This window comes from Phocoena sinus, chromosome 17 (genome assembly GCF_008692025.1).
Source record: "Phocoena sinus isolate mPhoSin1 chromosome 17, mPhoSin1.pri, whole genome shotgun sequence".
In the NCBI taxonomy this organism is placed as follows: Eukaryota; Metazoa; Chordata; class Mammalia; order Artiodactyla; family Phocoenidae; genus Phocoena; species Phocoena sinus.
Window position 1 is genome coordinate 60843163 of NC_045779.1, and position 21719 is coordinate 60864881.

The 21719-nt window shown below is 40.7% G+C and overlaps 1 protein-coding gene across 1 annotated transcript in view; it reads left to right on the top strand.

The window, feature by feature from the left end:
• COL14A1 (collagen type XIV alpha 1 chain) overlaps window positions 1–21719 on the top strand; it is a 245422-nt gene that overhangs the window by 211371 nt on the left and 12332 nt on the right. The window contains exon 44 of the mRNA XM_032610321.1: window positions 1662–1850. Within this exon, the coding sequence (XP_032466212.1) occupies window positions 1662–1850 (189 nt within the window). The remainder of the gene's footprint in view (window positions 1–1661; window positions 1851–21719) is intronic.

The window sequence follows — 21719 nt, forward strand, 5'->3', positions numbered from 1 at the left end:
TATCAGTTAAATGAAACTACTTAAGTTTATTGCCAAAATAGGATCTCTGAAAATACAATTAATTGTAAAAGGGAAACGACATTAAGTGGAATATGTCCAAAGCTAACCTGTACCTTGGATTATTTTGTAAGTTTCTCATTTCAAGTATACACTGTAAATGGGTGGGTAATGATTTTAAGGAAACCTAAGGGTTAAATTCTAATATGACGCACTGACTATAACATAAGGAAGATTTCGCAATAGTTGCTATCTTATTCCACTGTAGAATAAAAATCTTATATAAATATGTGATTATTTGAAACATGCCCTAAAAATTGAGAGTCCAAAATCCAGTTTTTCCCATTAGCAATTCTCAGATTCTTGTGAATAACTTCTAGGAAATAGAAACCAACAAGAGCTGAAACATGTCAGTAAAATAGGGAGGCCCTGCCTGTCAATGTCATTGTCAGAGGAAAAAAATAGAAGAGATTTTATGCCAGTCTATGAGCAAAACCCAACCCACCCAGAAGCTTTATTTCTGGTACCTCAGTCATCTGCCCACACACCACTTCACGTTTCTCTGGGCTTTTTATTTCCTTCCTTAGGCTTTACCTCAGAACTTGATTATCATTTAGCATATAATTCCTCACATGCTCAGTTACCTGGTTTTCAGTCCAGATCTGAATTATGCTAGGAAAGTTTATGTGGGAAGCTGTGTGAGACTGAGGTGATGACAGCTAGGGAAGTATCAATAATAAAGGATGGCCCTTTTATCAAAGGAGGAAGCTGAAAAAGCAGATGTGGAAATGTCTGACCCCACCCAGACATTCATGAACATGCCTACTAATGGCTCCTGGGTCATCAGGAGGCCAATCCTACTTACAGTCATGGTCCTATGCTTAAGAACGCATTGACTATATCTTAGAAATCATCCCTCTAAAAATGGTTACTATTCTTTATTTAGGGTTGAATGTTTACAAAGGAATAAATGACAGTCATCTGGAAAGTTCACTTCTTTGGGAAAATGTTATCTCCTGATGATGCTGAAAAATGGGGCATTATGGTATCAAATACTTTCTCAATCTATACTTCTAATTATTAAAATACATTCTTCCAGGCACAGCTGAGTTAAGGGATTCTGGGAGAGAGCGCCAGATTTTTTTAAAAAATAAAGCTATTCAGAGTTTCTGCAGCTGGGACCCAAGTAAAGGTTTCTGCAAAAAGCCTTGGCAATGAAGAAATGAGTTGAAACAGAGCACTTGTCTGGGGATTACTGAGCAAGAGGGTGGGACAGGCTTTGTGGGTTGGAAAAAAGACATATTACTTGGGTGGAAATTGCTGGGGAAAAGGGGCAGCTGGGTGAGGATTTAGGGGTCAGATAAATATTGGGGGTGAAGATAAAATTTATGATTTCTGGTCACTGATGTTTACTGAGATGCTGACGTGAGCTGTTTAATTCCAAACACATGAGATGCGACTTGAATACAGTCCAGCTGTTAATATCATCCAAAGTAAGATGCAAAAAGTTTTCAGTTGGAAATCAACTTATTTCAGAGGGATTTGCTTCTTCCTGTTGGTGGGTGTCTAAGAGAATTGTTTGGAACCTTGACAGATGATGCCTTCAGTTCTCCCTTTCTAAGTGTGACAGTTCATCGAATGCTTCTTTGTCCTTCGTGTCTCAGGTCATATGGCCAGGTACACAGCCATCCTCAACCAGATCCCCAGCCAGTCAACATCAATTCGGACCATCCAAGGGCCTCCTGGAGAGCCTGGGAGACCAGGCTCACCTGGAACCCCTGGTGAACAAGGACCCCCAGGTGCCCCAGGCTTCCCAGGAAACGCGGGTGTGCCAGGGACCCCAGGAGAACGAGGTAAGCTGGACCACTCCTGTCACTGAGTGCGCCGAAACAAGAGTGTAACGGTGGTGCTTATGCAATGATAGAGTTCCAAATAATGGACCTAAATTAATTCTATTCCATCTATTCTTCAGCTTCTTGTTTATTAATTCCCAATATTGAGAAAATTGAGTGATCTGCAAAACATTTATTAAGAGCCACGTCTGCTTGTATGCAAAGGGAGGATCAGAAACCCCAGTTCACCCTCTAAAGGCTTTTGAGCTCATGAGAGAAAGAGGTCCCCACTAGATGGATGAATTGAAAAAAATATGCCCATCCAGGTAGAATTACAAAATGATACCCCACTCTGGACAGATGTAGCATCAAACATATGTGTCAACTGAAAAAAAAACACACACACACAACCTAAAAGTTGAGAATTATGTTTTATTTGGCGGACTCACTGAGGACTTAAGCCTAGGATGCAGCCTCTCAGATGGGTCTGAGGAGCTGCTCCAAAGAGATGAAGGAGGACCTGGATTTGTAGGAGTTTTGCAACAAAAACCAGGTAGTGGGAACATCAAAAGAGAACTGTTAATTAAGGAAAAACAGGCATCTCAAATTAATGAATTTAGCACTTTCCTATGAATGGGAAGATGCAAGAGTCTGGGCTCATTGAAATCATTGCTTTGATACGAACCTTAACTACCTAGAGCCAGTATTCTGTTCTTTTCCATCCTGGATCTCCTCAGGGTGCACTGTTGGGGGCAGCCGTAGTGGCTGCTGGCTTGATGGACACAACATCTTTTGTTTGCTCATATGGCAAGCAGCATTCTTTGTCCACATGTGTCATGGCAAGTAGAGAGCTCACTTCCTAGGTCTGGTATATTTTTTTGTGCAGTGCCCATACCAGGCAACGGTCAGCCTTGAGGTAAGGCATGAGTCATATCAACATATGATTTACATGTGCTTATGTAGACCATGCCAGTTCTAAACTTCAAATTAAATACTGTTTGTGACTCATCTTCCTATAACATGAGGCAGTATTTTATTTAACAGTTCCATGGGCCAATGTTTAATCTTTCCTACTAAAGTTTCTTTCAAATAGAGATCCTACTTAGCCTTTTCTTCTACCCTTTACAGGTCTTAGCAGTGTTGTGTAATACAATAATGGACTCTTTCGATTGAATTTCACCCTATTCTGTAATTGGCCAAGATCTCCCACTCCAGAAGCAGATCAGATCAAAGAGAGGTGGGAAAAGAGGTTACATATCAGCCACAAAGAAAGTGATAGGAAAGGAGATAACCAATAAAAGTATTTTCTAGGACACAATTTTATGGAATGTAGACTGGGAGAAAAGCTAACTAGTACCTATCTGCTCTTGTGAGTCATATTGCTGTAATGAGATGGGTAGGATATACTTCTTTGATCAAATTTGAGATGTAAAATGCAGATTACCAAGATAATATCTCATGTTTATTCTTGATCCATGCCAACAGGCCATGTGCATTTCTGCCTTTGCACTTTTGGACACTTTGTTCTTCCCCCTTTGGAAATGTCCTTTCCTTTCCCTGCCTTATGTGAATCTCACTCTTAGTTCAAGTCTCAGCTTAACCCCTGTCTCATGCGTGAAGTTTTTGTTGATTGTTCTGGACCAACAGATGTCTCCACCTCCTGAATACCTGATGCTGTGACCATCTCTCCCACCCATTTTAGCAGTCATCACATGTTAATGAACAGCATGATGGCAGAAAGCAGGGCTCAGGTCTGAATTGCTTTGCAATAATAGGTCCTCATCAGATAATTGTTGCTTTGATTGCAACCCAGTTCTGATTTTCCTTTCTAAAGGGTTTTCCTGTGCCAGGGTACTAAATCAGCAGATGTAGAGAAGGACATAATTTCCCCGCAGTGTACCAACGATCTGGCAGCCAGGAAGGTGGCCACCTCTGTCAACAGGACACCCTCTAATGGGGTTGGTGATGGGTCAGCTGTGACTCAGGGAGCACAGAGCCAGTGCCTGAGTCACTCTCGGCAAGTCACAAGTTGTCTTTGTTCTTTTTGGAAGTCCTGTCCTCGTTCCTGCCAGACTGAGTCTTTCCTGCTCTGCAAGAACACTTGAATGCTTAGATCAGAGAAAAGTCAGCCAAGGATCCTCAAACAGTGGTCCAGACAGCCCTCGAAATACGATTTTCCATGATATAATTTTCTGACATACATGTATGTATATATTCCGAAAGAGTATAGTAGATAAGCAAAATCCTGTATTTCACAAACACAGGATGACAGTAAGAGAAAGTGAGAAATGCCCTCTGAGCATGAGGGAGGGTGATTTTGGTTGATCACCAACTGGGAGGGTGTGCTTTGGGGTTTAAGGTAGGGGTTTATAGGCCAGCAAAGTATTCCAATCCTGTTGCAATTGGGATTCATGGTTGCAAGGAAAACAATAATTTTTTTAAAAAAAATATTTATTGAAGTATAGTTGATTTACCATGCTGTGTTAGTTTCAGGTATACAGCAAAGTGATTCATGCTTTGATATTAGCCTTGTGGTCCAAAAACCCAGAAAAGATTGATACAGAAAAATGTCTGCCTTTCCACGAAACCAAAACAATAGAATTTTAAAACTGAAGAAACTTCAGCCATCTTTTCTCCTGACCCTCTCATTTTATATAAAAAAGAAGCTTATAAAGATATCGAGGCCCAAAGAGGCTAGAAGTCAGCCAGTGTCAGGACTGGAAATAAAAACCAGAGCTCAGTTTGATTTTTTTTTCTGTATAAAATATGATTATCACTATACTGTAGAATACAATTTTAAAAGGACACTTTATTATAATGAGTAAAAATAAGTACTATTACTAGGCGGTGTACTTACACAAATAATAAGCTACCAAAGAAAGACTGAAAGAAGTATGGATGTTAAGATTCTGGCATAGCATTGAGGGGAACCCCACTTTCTGCTGAGTTTCATAAAAAAAAATTCATGACTCTATTGATATGGCTAATTTTTCACCAGAAGTACTCCATCTGATTTCTCTATTCTAGTTTTTCAAACTTCTTAAAACATAATGAACAAGAAGAAATACACTTTACATCGTGATGCTGTATGCAGGTGCATGTGTGTGCATTCAAACTTACATAACTGAGGCAAATAGAAATAATACTTTCCTTACTATTGTTTCCTGTTTTCTTTTGTTAAAAGGCTGAGGGGCAGCATGGGGAATTCTGTTCAATACTCTGTAATAACCTATATGGGAAAAGAATCTGAAAAAGAAGAGATATATGTATAACTAAGTCACTTTGCTTTGCACCTGAAACGAATACAACATTGTATATCAACTATATTCCAATATAAACATTAAAAAAAAATGGCTAAGGGGCACCTTTGGATTTTATGACCTCAGTTTGAAATACACTGTTCTAGTTCAAGATCTTTGATTAACGCCATTCTGGGGTTTTTTTGTTTTTTTTTTTTGCGGTACGCGGGCCTCTCACTGTTGTGGCCTCTCCCGTTGCGGAGCACAGTCTCCGGACGCGCAGGCTCAGCGGCCATGGCTCACGGGCCCAGCCGCTCCGCGGCATGTGGGATCCTCCCGGACCGGGGCACGAACCCGTGTCCCTTGCATCGGCAGGCGGACTCTCAACCACTGCGCCACCAGGGAAGCCCCTGATAAACGCCATTCTTATCATTGAAATATCCAAAGAATATGCATTTTTAGAGAATAGAAATTGCAAACATTCCTTCCACATCAGCTCGGTGAAGTAGACGACCATTCACGACTTTCCTTATTTCCTAACAGAAGACTGTATTTTCACTCCATCTGATTGTCTTTCTCGCTCTCATTAACCCTTTGTCTCCTTTAACTTAAAGTATTTTTCATAAGATTGTGTGGAACAGTCTCTTAGCTGTCTTCTCCCATAGGTTGTAATAGAAAGAGAGTCCTCAGACTTTAATGATTCAAAGAGATCCTGCAGCTCACGTTGTTCCTCCAAAGCTTAAACTCCAGCTGAGACTTGGCTGATTATTGGCACCCAGAATTGAAGGGGTTCCACTTGCATCACAGAAGCAAAATGTGACGCGCCTGCTTTCTCTCCTCACTGTTAACTTATGTCAAAGAAAAGCGATTCCTCCATGGACTAGGCTACGTTTTTGCTGCCTTTCCCCATTAAACTCTGCACCATCTTCAGGTAAATGGCCTTGTAGCCTGGCTTCCAAAATTTAGAAAAATGGGTGGGATCAGCTCTGAGGTTCCTCTGTTGTTCCCTGAACTGTGACAATTGAGTCCTAACTATTCTGACCGTAACTCGCTCTCCAATTAGCCTTGTGTGATTCTGACGAGATCCTCTTGACAAATCAATTTCTAATTGTGATCTCTGCATGTCATTCCCAGATGACCAATCTGTTTATTTCCTTTTTCCATTTATTTAAATGTTCATTATCCACACCGATATCTTGAACCATCTGTGAACCCAGACAACAGTAGCTTAGTTGGTCTAGAGTCCACAAAATTCAGTTTACTTATTTATCTGAAAAGAACTGGGAAATTTCCCTGATTTCAGTCTTCATGCAACTCCTTCAGTTTCCACGATTCTCCAAAATATACTGGATCAGAGGAACCATCCAACTAAAGATTTTCATGTTTAGATTGTATATCCATAACAGCTGGAATTCATAGCTGGTTTATTTTCTATAATAAATCAACAAATATTTATGAAATTCAAGGTTTATGTAAAGCTCTTGGCTGGGCAGTGCGTGAGATAATACTATGATTTATGGCTTTTGCTTGTTATGTTAGGCGCCAGATGCATCTGGCAATATTGTGCTGGGTCCCGTATATACAATCTCATTTGGATAAAATAGAAGACACGGTTTGGATGAGGAAAGAATATGATATATTCCTAAATGTACAAGTAGGGAGATGGCAACTGCTAAGCAAGTTATATGGAAAGTACATGCTGTCAGAAGTTAGAGGAAGACCGCACTGTGGCCTTTGATAAGAAATGGTGCTATCATTTATTAAGCAATTACTTAATAAATCAGCAGTTGCTTAGTACATTATTAATGTTCATAAAACTTTTATGAGATCCGTATTAGCCCCATTTTTAGGTGAGGAAACTGAGGCTCAGCCGGATGGTCAATTGTCACAAAGGCCACACAGCTGAACAGCAGGGGACCAGAATGCAAACCCAGATGTGTATGATTCCAGAATATCTGTGCCTGCTCACCTCTGCCCCGTTGTCACCTTTAAATTCATTGCTTGGCAGGGGTTTCACAGAGGAGGCCAGCACTGTGCAGGGTTTGGTGAACCCTGTTTCATTATGGCTCCTACTATCCACAGTTCATAGCATGTGAACTGCTAGACTAACCAGTGTCTTAGTGGGTTGTAGTTGTACTATTTGCAAGCTTCTTAATGCACTCTGTTCTGCTGTGTTTGGATAGCCTTGGGGCATCCGTGACCCGGCAGATGACCAGCTTTGAGAAGTCAGGTGACCTGTTTTGGGTACCTATGAACATGATAAAGACACTTTTTAAAAAATTTATTATTTTTGGCTGCGTTGGGTCTTCGTTGCTGCACGTGGGCTTTCTCTAGTTGCGGCGAGTAGGGGCTACTCTTCGTTGCAGTGCGCAGGCTTCTCATTGCAGTGGCTTCTCTTGTTGCGGAGCACGGGCTCTAGGCGCGCAGACTTCAGTAGTTGTGGCACGTGGGCTCAGTAGTTGTGGCTCATGGGCTTAGTTGCTCCACGGCATGTGGGATCTTCCCGGACCAGAGCTCAAACCTGTGTCCCCTGCATTGGCAGGTGGATTCTTAACCACTGGGACATGAGGGAAGTCCCTGATAAAAGCATTTTTTACGGTTATATATTTTGGCACTTGACAATTCTTCTAGATTTTAGCATAGGCCCAGTAGGGCAGTAACCTATAGGGAAATTGGTCATGGATCTGGCAATAGAAGTTATACTTCCATTATAGTATCTCAGCCTGGGGGCAAACAGGGAGAAACCTGGAACAAAGTAATTTAATCTTGTTTCACTTCTGATATTTTAGAAGAGAAACTGTTTTCACCTTACTATGTGTGATGCTGCTTTAGCTGGAAACAGCATGATGGGAGGGAAAGAATGCAGTTTGGGGCATCAATCACATATGGGTTAGGATCCTAACTTTGCCACATACTAGCTGTGTAATCTTGGCTGCTTAATCTTTCTGAACCTTCATTCATTCATTTAACCAGCACTTACTGAGCATCTACTACATGTCAGGCCTGGTGCTGGGTGTTAACAGCATAGTGGTAAAGAGGGGATACAGCTCTTGCCTTTTATGTACTCAGCATAGAGACAGATATTAAACAAAAAAATACATGAATAGCTTAATTTCAGTTTTTATGTGTTATGAAAAAATGTAGGTTGCTCTATGAACATGGAAGAGGGGACTCTGACTTACTCTGTTGAGTCAGTGCTGTTTTAACCGCGACCTGAAAGTTTAGGAGTTTGCCATATCAGTAAGAAAGAAAGTCAGAAGAGGACATTCTAGGCAAAGACAGCAATAGCATGTACAAAGGTCCTGAGGTGGGAAGGAACTTGAAACCTATAAAGCCATGATTCTCAGCCCTAGCAAACATATTGTCTCCTATTTATAACAAATAATTTGCAGCATTTCTGTTACTGTTCTAAACTGAAACTTATAATAAACATTACCTGCCTTCACACATAATTTTAAAAAAATAGAGTGTCGTACTATGTAATATAAAGAAGTAAAAGGAGAGTAATTTATGGTCAAATACTTTATTCCAATATACAGATTTCCAGCATAACTACAATGGAAACATAAAGAATAAATCAAAATGTACTTGTATTTAAGAATTATTAAAATGCAACAGTTCCAAATTCAAGATGATATAGTTGAGCTTTATCAATTACTTATGTCTCTGCATTTGTCTCTATTGTGTTCACAGTGAAGATCTATTAAGATAGCAAGTACATCATTGGCATCATGCAAATAAATGTAAATTACCTTCTCCTACTTTTTCAGGCGCGTGTGTTTTGGTTAACACATCTCTTGATTTTTCATTATGTCTTTTTTCCTACTAGACGGGGTCATGTCTTTCCCTATGCCAGCACCTGAAAAAAAGTTTACTGGAAATGACTGGAAGTTATCATTGCAAAGACTTTCCCTTTGCTGGACTTCATTGGTTTCTATAAATTTCATGAGCACTTTACGTCTACTCTGTGGGATCAAATCTTTCGGATGTAAGAGCTCTAGTCACTCCAATATTATTATTGAGGATTAAAAAATATTAATATTGGAATGTCATTTTAATCAACAGAAAATATCACGTTTGTCTAAAAGCTTGATGCTAAGGGCAGTTTCTAACCTCTGTTGGCTCTCAGGATTAATTTGTTATTGTTCTTTGAGGATAAAATCCCTGAGTGACTCTTGAAGTTGGAAAATGTCTCTCCTTGAGCTTTCCCTGCCAAGGGAAAAGACCAAATTTCTAATGACTGGATGTAAAGAAAGACAATCTTTAAAGGTCAATTTTTATCAGTCAGGTTCTGTGGTTAACTTGAAAAAGATTGTCTTTGTTTCAGAAAATGAGAAAAGGGGGATGGGAGAAGGATAAGATGAAACACAACTGAACTCCCCTAAGCAAACACAGATACAAAAGGAATCGGCCATCTTCTGGTTGCCGTTAAAGTCAGTGACACCACCTTTCAGAGACAGAGAAGTGGCTGTCAGGGAAGCAGATGACACACTAAAGCTAACACTGAGTCCCTTATGCTCGTGCCACAGTTTACTGTGAATCCACAGGGCTGAGAAAAAGCTAGGTCCCCAGTGGATTCAAAGCTGGGTGAGAGAAGTAGGGTTCTTATGTTCAATTCCTGTGGCTGAAAAGAGCTGTTGGCATAGATGATACATTTGGCAGAAAACTTTGGTCACAAATTCAGAAGTGAAGCATAGTAGTTGTGAGCCAGGAATGCCTCAATGGTAAGCATCTGTGAAACTTCTTAATGTCCCTCGTATCCTGGTTTATTCCTGGAAAAATTCTCTTTATGGGGCAGATCAACTTGATGAAAGATAGAGGGCCAGTAGAGCTCTCATAATAAGTTGCTGGTTGATGCTTAAATATTTACAAGTCTTCCCTGTGATGTTGTATTATGGTTGATAGTCAGCTGCATGAGACATCGTCTTTCCATTGCTGATAAAAATCTGCTGAAATACATGTTCGTCTTCTTCCTCTCTTGCTTTCCTATCCCCTCCCTCTCATATCCTGAGAGATGAATTCCAGAGAAATAGTTTTCTCTTTTCACACCCATTAATTATCCGGTAAAGTCCAATTTGAATGTCCTTTGGAACAAGACCTTTCTCTGAAGCTTTGACGGATTGTGTTTTCCTAATGTATAGTGACCTTAAGGCATTGACAGTGAATGTTCTTTCTCTTTATCTCTTTGTACCATCTTTTATTTTGTAGGTTGTTTTTTTTTTCCTGTTACAGAGTGACCCTTTGCATTTACCATGGCTGCAGAAAGAAGCCCTATGTATTGATCTATTACTACGAACAAATTACTCTAAAACTTAGAAGCTTAAAACAACAAAACGTATATAATCATGGATTTTATGGGTCTGGGATTCAGGAATAGTTTAGCTGGGTGCTTCTGGCGCAGGGTCTCTCATGAGGTTGCAGTTAAGATGTCAGTCAGGGCTACAGTTAGCTGGAGGCTCAAATGGGGCTGGCAGATCTACTTCCAGGATGGCTGGCTCACTCACTATCAGGAATGATTAGCAGGGTCTCAGGCCCTCCCTGACTACTCTGCTTATATTTGCATGGGAAGGATAAGTCTCTCCATAGGGATGCTTGGATGTTCTCACAGCACGGCGGCTGCTTTCCTCAGAGCCCGTAATCCCTGCAAGAGAGCAGGGATGAGTCCACAGTACCTTTTGTAACTAGTCCTAGAAGTCACAGCTTTGCTTTCATCATATTCTCTTTATTAGGAGGGAGTCACTAAGCCCTGCCCATGCTCAAGTAGAGGGGGGCTAAGCTGTACATTTGAAGGGAGGAGCATAGAATTTGTGAATATGTATTTAACCACATTGTTCTAAATTCAACCAAGGTTTTCTGCCCTTGCCATGTAACCACGGTGATGCTTTCATCTGTAAGAATGATTTCCACGCAGTCTGGTGTCTAGCACGCTTGTGAAGGGTTGGCTCGTGCTGTGTCTGCCTGTTTTTGCCATTTAAATGGGTGTCTTTCTCCCCCACCTCCTTTAAAGTATTCAAATGCCAGATGTAGCTTTTTAGAGGGAAATATAAGATGTAGATTTAAGCACCTTGAAAGAGTGGCACCTATTGGAAAAGGCTTTTTTTAGACTAACACTTTTTATGTCCCTCTTTCTGGAATTCATTGTAATCAGAATAAAATCATTTGCCAGTCAAACACAAAGAATTATTTTAAAAAGTCATTGACAAATTAAAATTATCATTAAATTGTGTCCCCACTCTTCGTACTACTGTAATATGACTATTACAATAACAAAAAACTGTAACTGTTGTTTTGTTTTCTTTTTGCCATGAAAACTGATATAGTTGTTTCTGTAGCTTAAATTTTTTCGGAAATCCTTAATTGGAATGTCTGTGTAGTAGGTTGTAGCAGATTCTTTGCATTGGATTTCAGTCCTTGTCTTAGGTAGCGGGTAATATGCTGGAAATACTGCCCAATGTTAATGCCATCTCAGGAAGATATCTTTGTGTAGTCCCAGGTTATGTTTCCCAGTCAGCTTCACTTCAAGTCTGTACCCTTCGCTCTAGCCAAACTGAATTACTCAGGGCTCTCAGTATGAGTCAGCTTTTGCTGCATAACAAACCACAAAAATCTCAGTAACATACAGCAATAGATATTATTTCTCACCACATGTCTGTGGGAGGCAAGGGCAGCTCTGCTCTGCTGGGGTCCTGGCTGGGGGGGTGGGCAGTAGCTCCCTAGACTATGTTCTCCTTATGGCATTGGCAGAAATAAACAGGGCAACCCACCCACCAGTCATATTTCAAACCTCTGTTCACATCATTGCCCACTGATATCCCATTGGTTGAAGCAAGTCACACGGCCAAGTCAAAATCCAAGGGATAGGGAGATGCATGCGCCTGTTGCAAGGGAACAGATGCATAATTCTATCGCAGAATAGTGAAGAATTCAGACCACTATTTCGGTTTACCACATCTTCATACATGCCTTTTCCTTTCCATGCTCAGGGCTGATTCCTGTTGTGCCCTGTTCTTATAGCCTTTCATGGATTTTCACATGTTATTCTGACTCCCCAGAGCTCTCTTTCTTCCTCTGGCTCAATCAGACTCAAATTTTGAAACTCATCTCACGAGTCAGCTCTGCCAGACCACTCATCCCTCACTGTGGTTTATTTGTTTGGCCAGTGTGTTTGTTGTTGCTACACTACATTATTCCAACTGGATGAACAGGTGGAAGATCTGAGTAACATCTCTCTCATTTGTACTCCCTGGTCCCCAAACACACGCCTCCATCATAGCAGTTTCCCATTATATTGTAATTGTTGGTGTACTTGTCTGTCTTCCCACTGGACTGTGAGTTCCTTGAATGGGACTGTGCCTTTCATCTCTGCATCCTCCACAAAGGAGCCTGAACACATATTGGACAAATGAATGGATGACCGATCCCTACCTCATTACTGTGCAAAACATGTTGTTTAGCGCCAAGGTGGAATATACTTTCTTGAATTGTCCTTTATTGGTTTCACCTCTGTTAATCCTGTTTCACCAATGAGACTACATGCTCCCCACAAACCAAATTTAATGTCTGTTTTCCTTTTATTCCTCATAATACCTGTTATCTGATAGCTATTTCATGACTCATAAGTGATTTATGGTGTTAACTACCACTTGGCTAGCTTTTTGGCTGCCATTTCTCATTCAACCCTAGAGCCATGATAAAAGCAGAAGCCCATGTGGTTTAGTTCATCAATCTAAAGACATCCTGTTAATAGCCAATGACTGCCAAGTTGACAACGTCAGCATTTTCTTCAAATCATCATCATATAATTTTAGCCGGGAGAGCAGGGTGAAATGTTTAAATAGAAGTTTTGGTTATACTGGATATATTTTATATGCATTTCCTAAATGCATAGAAAAAGCATTGGATTTTTCAGTGCCCAAATTTAAGTGTGTCTAACTTAGATGTCTGTGGTAAAAAGGTCAAAGGATCTTCTGCCTATATTGCCTCTGTGTGTGTGTGTGTGTGTGTGCAATCTGGAAATAGAGAAAGAGAGAGACTCCCTTTACTTTATTTTTTATCATTTTTTCTTCCAGTTTTATTGAGATATAATTAACATACTCTGTATAAGCTTAAGGCATATAGCATAATGATTTGGCTTACGTACGCCATGAAATGGTTACCACAGTAAGTTTAGTGAATATCCATTATCTCATATATGTACAAAATTAAAGAAATTGGAAAAAATGATTTTTTTCTTGTGAAAATATTTTTCTCTTAGGATTTACTCTCTTGACAATTTACATATATAAGCAAGCAGTATTAATTCTTTTTATCACGTCATACTTTCCATCCCTAGTACTTATTTATCTTATGAGTGGAAGTTTGTACATTTTGACGTCCTTCATCCAATTCTCTTTTCCCCACTCTATCTTTTTTTTTTTTTTTTTTTTTTTTTTTAAAAACATCTTTATTGGGGTATAATTGCTTTACAATGGTGTGTTAGTTTCTGCTTTACAACAAAGTGAATCAGCTATACATATACATATGTTCCCATATGTCTTCACTCTTGCGTCTCCCTCCCTCCCACTCTCCCCATCCCACCCTTCCAGGCTGTCACAAAGCACCGAGCTAATATCCCTGTGCCTTGCGGCTGCTTCCCCCCAGCTATCTACCTTACTACGTTTGTTAGTGTGTATATGTCCATGACTCTCTCTCGCCCTGTCAAAACTCACCCTTCCCCCTCCCCATATCCTTAAGTCCGTTCTCCAGTAGGTCTGCGTCTTTATTCCTATCTTACCCCTAGGTTCTTCATGACATTTTTTTCCCTTAAATTCCATATATATGTGTTAGCATACGGTATTTGTCTTTTTCTTTCTGACTTACTTCACTCTGTATGACAGATTCTAGGTCTATCCATCTCATTACAAATAGCTCAATTTCATTTCTTTTTAAGGCTGAGTAATATTCCATTGTGTATATGTGCCACATCTTCTTTATCCATTCATCCGATGATGGGCGCTTAGGTTGTTTCCATGTCCTGGCTATTGTAAATAGAGCTGCAATGAACATTTTGGTACATGACTCTCTTTGAATTTTGGTTTTCTCAGGGTATATTCCAAGTAGTGGGATTGCTGGGTCATATGGTAATTCTATTTGTAGTTTTTTAAGGAACCTCCATACTGTTCTCCACAGTGGCTGAACCAATTCACATTCCCACCAGCAGTGCAAGAGTGTCCCCTTTTCTCCACACCCTCTCCAGCATTTATTGTTTCTAGATTTTTTGATGATGGCCATTCTGACTGGTGTGAGATGATATCTCATTGTAGTTTTGATTTGCATTTCTCTAATGATTAATGATGTTGAGCATTCTTTCATGTGTTTGTTGGCAGTCTGTATATCTTCTTTGGAGAAATGTCTATTTAGGTCTTCTGCCCATTTTTGGATGGGGTTGTTTGTTTTTTTGTTATTGAGCTGCATGAGCTGCTTGTAAATTTTGGAGATTAATCCTTTGTCAGTTGCTTCATTTGCAAATGTTTTCTCCCATTCTGAGGGTTGTCTTTTGGTCTTGGTTATGGTTTCCTTTGCTGTGCAAAAGCTTTGAAGTTTCATTAGGTCCCATTTGTTTATTTTTGTTTTTATTTCCATTACTCTAGGAGGTGGGTCAGAAAGGATCTTGCTGTGATTTATGTCATAGAGTGTTCTTCCTATGTTTTCTTCTAAGAGTTTGATAGTTTCTGGCCTTACATTTAGGTCTTTAATCCATTTTGAGCTTATTTTTGTGTATGGTGTTAGGGAGTGATCTAATCTCATACTTTTACATGTACCTGTCCAGTTTTCCCAGCACCATTTATTGAAGAGGCTGTCCTTTCTCCACTGTACATTCCTGCCTCCTTTATCAAAGATAAGGTGTCCATATGTGCGTGGGTTTATCTCTGGGCTTTCTATCCTGTTCCACTGATCTATCTTTCTGTTTTTGTGCCAGTACCATACTGTCTTGATTACTGTTGCTTTGTAATATAGTCTGAAGTCAGGGAGCCTGATTCCTCCAGCTCCTTTTTTCGTTCTAAAGATTGCTTTGGCTATTCGGGGTCTTTTGTGTTTCCATACAAATTGCGAAATTTTTTGTTCTAGTTCTGTGAAAAATGCCAGTGGTAGTTTGATAGGGATTGCATTGAATCTGTAGATTGCTTTGGGTAGTAGAGTCATTTTCACAATGTTGATTCTTCCCATCCAAGAACATGGTATATCTCTCCATCTATTTGTATCATCTTTAATTTCTTTCATCAGTGTCTTATAATTTTCTGCATACAGGTCTTTCGTATCCTTAGGTAGGTTTATTCCTAGATATTTTATTCTTTTTGTTGCAATGGTAAATGGGAGTGTTTTCTTGATTTCACTTTCAGATTTTTCATCATTAGTATATAGGAATGCCAGAGATTTCTGTGCATTAATTTTGTATCCTGCTACTTTACCAAATTCATTGATTAGCTCTAGTAGTTTTCTGGTAGCATCTTTAGGATTCTCTATGTATAGTATCATGTCATCTGCAAACAGTGACAGCTTTACTTCTTCTTTTCCGATTTGGATTCCTTTTATTTCCTTTTCTTCTCTGATTGCTGTGGCTAAAACTTCCAAAACTATGTTGAATAAGAGTGGTGAGAGTGGGCAACCTTGTCTTGTTCCTGATCTTAGTGGAAATGCTTTCAGTTTTTCACCATTGAGGATGATGTTTGCTGTGGGCTTGTCATATGTGGCTTTTATTATGTTTAGGAAAGTTCCCTCTATACCTACTTTCTGGAGGGTTTTTATCATAAATGGGTGTTGAATTTTGTCGAAAGCTTTCTCTGCATCTATTGAGATGATCATATGGTTTTTCTCCTTCAATTTGTTAATATGGTTTATCACATTGATAGATTTGCGTATATTGAAGAATCCTTGCATTCCTGGAATAAACCCCACTTGATCATGGTGTATGATCCTTTTAATGTGCTGTTGGATTCTGTTTGCTAGTATTTTGTTGAGGATTTTTGCATCTATGTTCATCAGTGATATTGGCCTGTAGTTTTCTTTCTTTGTGACATCCTTGTCTGGTTTTGGTATCAAGGTGATGGTGGCTTCGTAGAAGGAATTTGGGAGTGTTCCTCCCTCTGCTATATTTTGGAAGAGTTTGAGAAGGATAGGTGTTAGCTCTTCTCTAAACGTTTGATAGAATTCACCTGTGAAGCCATCTGGTCCTGGGCTTTTGTTTGTTGGAAGGTTTTTAATCACAGTTTCAATTTCAGTGCTTGTGATTGGTCTGTTCATATTTTCTATTTCTTCCTGATTCAGTCTTGGCAGGTTGTGCATTTCTAAGAATTTGTCCATTTCTTCCAGATTGTCCATTTTATTGGCATAGAGTTGCTTGTAGTAATCTCTCATGATTTTTTTTATTTCTGCAGTGTCAGTTGTTACTTCTCCTTTTTCATTTCTAATTCTATTGATTTGAGTCTTCTCCCTTTTTTTCTTGATGAGTCTGGCTAGTGGTTTATCTATTTTGTTTATCTTCTCAAAGAACCAGCTCTTAGTTTTATTGATCTTTGCTATTGTTTCCTTCATTTCTTTTTCATTTATTTCTGATCTGATTTTTATGATTTCTTTCCTTCTGCTAGCTTTGGGGTTTTTTTCTTCTTCTTTCTCTAATTGCTTGAGGTGCAAGGTTAGGTTGTTTATTCGAGATGTTTCCTGCTTCTTAAGGTGGGCTTGTATTGCTATAAACTTCCCCCTTAGAACTGCTTTTGCTGCATCCCATAGGTTTTGGGTCGTTGTGTCTCCATTGTCATTTGTTTCTAGGTATTTTTTTATTTCCTCTTTGATTTCTTCAGTGATCACTTCATTATTAAGTAGTGTATTGTTTAGCCTCCATGTGTTTGTATTTTTTACAGATCTTTTCCTGTAATTGATATCTAGTCTCATGGCGTTGTGGTCGGAAAAGATACTTGATACAATTTCAGTTTTCTTAAATTTACCAAGGCTTGATTTGTGACCCAAGATATGATCTATCCTGGAGAATGTTCCATGAGCACTTGAGAAAAATGTGTATTCTGTTGTTTTTGGATGGAGTGTCCTATAAATATCAATTAAGTCCATCTTGTTTAATGTATCATTTAAAGCTTGTGTTTCCTTATTTATTTTCATTTTGGATGATCTGTCCACGGGTGAAAGTGGGGTGTTAAAGTCCCCTACTATGAATGTGTTACTGTTGATCTCCCCTTTTATGGTTGTTAGTATTTGCCTTATGTATTGAGGTGCTCCTATGTTGGGTGCATAAATATTTACAATTGTTATATCTTCTTCTTGGATCGATCCCTTGATCATTATGTAGTGTCCTTCTTTGTCCCTGTTAATAGTCCTTATTTTAAAGTCTATTTTGTCTGATATGAGAATTGCTACTCCAGCTTTCTTTTGGTTTCCATTTGCATGGAATATCTTTTTCCATCCCCTTACTTTCAGTCTGTATGTGTCTCTAGGTCTGAAGTGGGTCTCTTGTAGACAGCATATATAAGGGTCTTGTTTTTGTATCCATTCAGCCAATCTGTGTCTTTTGGTGGGAGCATTTAGTCCATTTACATTTAAGGTAATTATTGATATGTATGTTCCTATTTCCATTTTATATATTGTTTTGGGTTCGCTACTATAGGTCATTTCCTACTCTTGTGTTTCGTGTCTAGAGAAGTTCCTTTAGCATTTGTTGTAAAGCTGGTTTGGTGGTGCTGAACTCTCTCAGCTTTTGCTTGTCTGTAAAGGTTTTAATTTCTCCATCAAATGTGAATGAGATCCTTGCTGGGTAGAGTAGTCTTGGTTTCAGGCTATTCTCCTTCATCACTTTCAGTATGTCCTGCCACTCCCTTCTGGCTTGTAGGGTTTCTGCTGAGAGATCCGCTGTTAACCTTATGGGGATTCCCTTGTGTGTTATTTGTTGTTTTTCCCTTGCTGCTTTTAATATGCTTTCTTTGTATTTAATTTTTGACAGTTTGAGTAATATGTGTCTTGGCGTGTTTCTCCTTGTATTTATCCTGTATGGGACCCTCTGTGCTTCCTGGACTTGATTAACTATTTCCTTTCCCATATTAGGGAAGTTTTCAACTATAATCTCTTCAAATATTTTCTCAGTCCCTTTCTTTCTTTCTTCTTCTTCTGGAACCCCTATAATTCGAATGTTGGTGCGTTTCATGTTGTCCCAGAGGTCTCTGAGACTGTCCTCAGTTCTTTTCATTCTTTTTTCTTTATTCTGCTCTGCAGTAGTTATTTCCACTACTTTATCTTCCAGGTCACTTATCCGTTCTTCTGCCTCAGTTATTCTGCTATTGATCCTATCTAGAGTGATTTTAATTTCATTTATTGCATTGTTCATCGTTGCTTGTTTCATCTTTAGTTCTTGTAGGTCCTTGTTAACTGTTTCTTGCATTTTGTCCATTCTACTTCCAAGATTTCGGATCATCCTTACTATCATTATTCTGAATTCTTTTTCAGGTAGATTGCCTATTTCCTCTTCATTTGTTAGGTCTGGTGGGTTTTTATCTTGCTCCTTCATCTGCTGTGTGTTTTTCTGTCTTCTCATTTTGCTTATCTTACTGTGTTTGGGGTCTCCTTTTTGCAGGCTGCAGGTTCGTAGTTCCCGTTGTTTTTGATGTCTGTCTCCAGTGGCTAAGGTTGTTTCAGTGGGTTGTGTAGGCTTCCTGGTGGAGGGGACTAGTGCCTGTGTTGTGCTGGATGAGGCTGGATCTTGTCTCTCTAGTGGGCAGGTTCACGTCTGGTGGTGTGTTTTGGGGTGTCTGTGTCCTTATTATGATTTTAGGCAGCCTCTCTGCTAATGGGTGGGGTTGTGTTCCTGTTTTGCTAGTTGTTTGGCATAGGTTGTCCAGCACTATGGCTTGCTGGTCGTTGAGTGAAGCTGGGTGCTGGTGTTAAGATGGAGGTCTCTGGGATATTTCCACCGTTTAATATTATGTGGAGCTGGGAGGTCTCTTGTTGACCAGTGTCCTGAAGTTGGCTCTCCTACCTCAGAGGCAGAGCCCTGACTCCTGGCTGGAGCACCAAGAGCCTTTCATCCACACAGCTCAGAATAAAAGGGAGAAAAAGTAGGGAGAATTAGTAGAAGTATGAGTAAAGAAAGAGGGAAAGGAGGAAAGGAAGGAAGGAAGAAAGAAGCAAAGAAGGAAAGAAAGGAGGGAGGGAGGGAGGGAGGAAGGAAGGAAGGAGGGAAAGAAGGAAAAAAAGACAGAAAGAAAGATGATACAGTAAAAATAAAATAAAGTATAATATAGTTATTGAATTAAAAAATATTTAGAAAAAAAAAAAAGGGACGGATAGAACCTTAGGACAAATGTTGGAAGCAAAGCTATACAGAGAAAATCTTACACAGAAGCATACACATACACCTTCACAAAAAGAGGTAAAGGGGGAAAAATCATAAATCCTGCTCCCTGAGACCACCTCCTCAATTTGGGGTGATTCGTTGTCTAAAGGAGGGAGGGAAGGAAGGAAAGAAAGAAAGAACGAAGGTAAAGTATAATAAAGTTATTACAATTAAACTTAATTATTAAGAAAAAGAATTTTTAAAAAAAAGTCATGGACGGATATAGCCCTAGGACAAATGGTGGAAGCTAGAGTATACAGACTAGATGTCACACAGAAGCATACACGTACACATTCACAAAAAGAGGAAAAGGGAAAAAAATCATAGATCTCGCTCCTAAATTCCACCTCTTCAATTTGGGATCATTCCTTGTCTATTCAGGTATTCCACAGATGCAGGGTATATCAAGTTGATTGTGGAGCTTTAATCCGCTGCTTCTGTGGCTGCTGGGAGAGATTTCCCTTTCTCTTCTTTGTTCTCACAGCTCACAGGAGCTCAGCTTTGGATTTGGCCCTGCCTCTTGCGTGTAGGTCGCTGGAGGGCGTCTGTTTTTTCGCTCAGACAGGACGGGGTTAAAGGAGCCGCTGATTCGGGGCCTCCGGCTCACTCAGGCCGGGGGTTGGGGGATGGGGGAAGGAGGGGCACTGCGTGCGGGGCCGGCCTGCGGCGGCAGAGGCAGCGTGACGTTGCGGCAGAGGCCGGCGTGACGTTGCACCAGCCTGAGGCCCGCCGTGCGCTGTCCCGGGGAAGTTGTCCCTGGATCCCGGGAACCTGGCAGTGGCGGGCTGCACAGGCTCCGCGGAAGAGGGGTGTGGAGAGTGACCTGTGCTCGCACACAGGCCCCTTGGTGGTGGCAGCAGCAGCCTTAGCGTCTCCCGCCCGTCTCTGGGGTCCGCGGTTGTAGCCGCGGCTCGCGCCCGTCTCGGGGGCTCGCGCCCTCAGCCGCGGCTCGCGCCCGTCTCTGGGGTTCGCGCTTTTAGCCGCGGCTCGCGCCCGTCTCTGGAGTTCCTTTAAGCAGCGCTCTTAGACCCCTCTCCTCGCGCACCAGGAGACAAAGAGGGAAGAAAAAGTCTCTTGCCTCTTCGGCCGGTGCAGGCTTTTCCCCGAACTCCCTCCCGGCTAGTCGTGGCGCACCAACCCCTTCAGGCTATGCTCAAGCCGCCAACCCCAGTCCTCTCCCTGCGCTCCGTCCAAAACCGAAACCCGAGCCTCAGCTCGCAGCCCCGCCCGCCCCGGCGGGTGAGCAGACAAGCCTCTCGGGTTGGTGAGTGCCGGTCGGCACCGATCGTCTGTGCAGGAATCTCCCCGCTTTGCCCTCCACACCCGTCGCTGTGCACTCCTCCGCGGTCCCGAAGCTCCCCCCTCTGCCTCCCGCAGTCTCCTCCCGCGGAGGGGCTTCCTAGTGTGTGGAAACTTTTCCTCCTTCACAGCTCCCTCCCACTGGTGCAGGTGCCGTCCTTATTCTTTTGTCTCTGTTTTTTCTTTTGCCCTACCCAGTTACGTGGGGAGTTTCTTGCCTTTTGGGAGGTCTGAGGTCTTCTGCCAGCCTTCAGTAGGAGTTCTGTAGGAGTTGTTCCACGTGTGGATGTATTTCTGGTGTATCCGTGGGGAGGAAGGCGATCTCCGCGTCTTACTCTTCCGCCATCTTCAAGGTCCCCCAGTGTAGCAGTCTTCCCCCCACTCTATCTTTTAAATGTAGAAATGCATTTTGTCATTTTCTAAATTTCTGGCCTTGAGCATAAACAAGTGAAATGGAAGTATACCATGTACTAGTTTATAGGATAAAACTAAAGCTGTTTGTATTAGCTATGAAAAACCATTTTCAGTGAATTTTTTGACATGGCTTTTAAAGCAATAAATACATTATAGTAAATAAGTATACCAAATGCATTTGTGTAGATGGGTGAAAACATACATAGAGAAGATATATTCATTAACCCTTTCCATTTTCATTGGTTCTAGATTTAACTCTGACATTAAATTATTATATGAATATAGCAAAGTAATTTGACTTTTCTGGACTTTTTACTAGTTCAGAAAAACATGATGAGGATCCAAGATATAGGATGTATTTACCTTAATAGTGATTCTTCATGCTTATTATGAAGGGCTGTTGGCTGTTTTGTTTTAAACTCCATAGACCCTGGCCTTGTCCCAATGCCCTGACAAAACTCCCTTCTTTTCCGAGAGTATCACATCATCACTTTTCCGAGAGCATCACATCACTTTTCAGTTCTGTAAAGAATAAAGACCAGACCAAGCTCTAATTTAAATATCTAT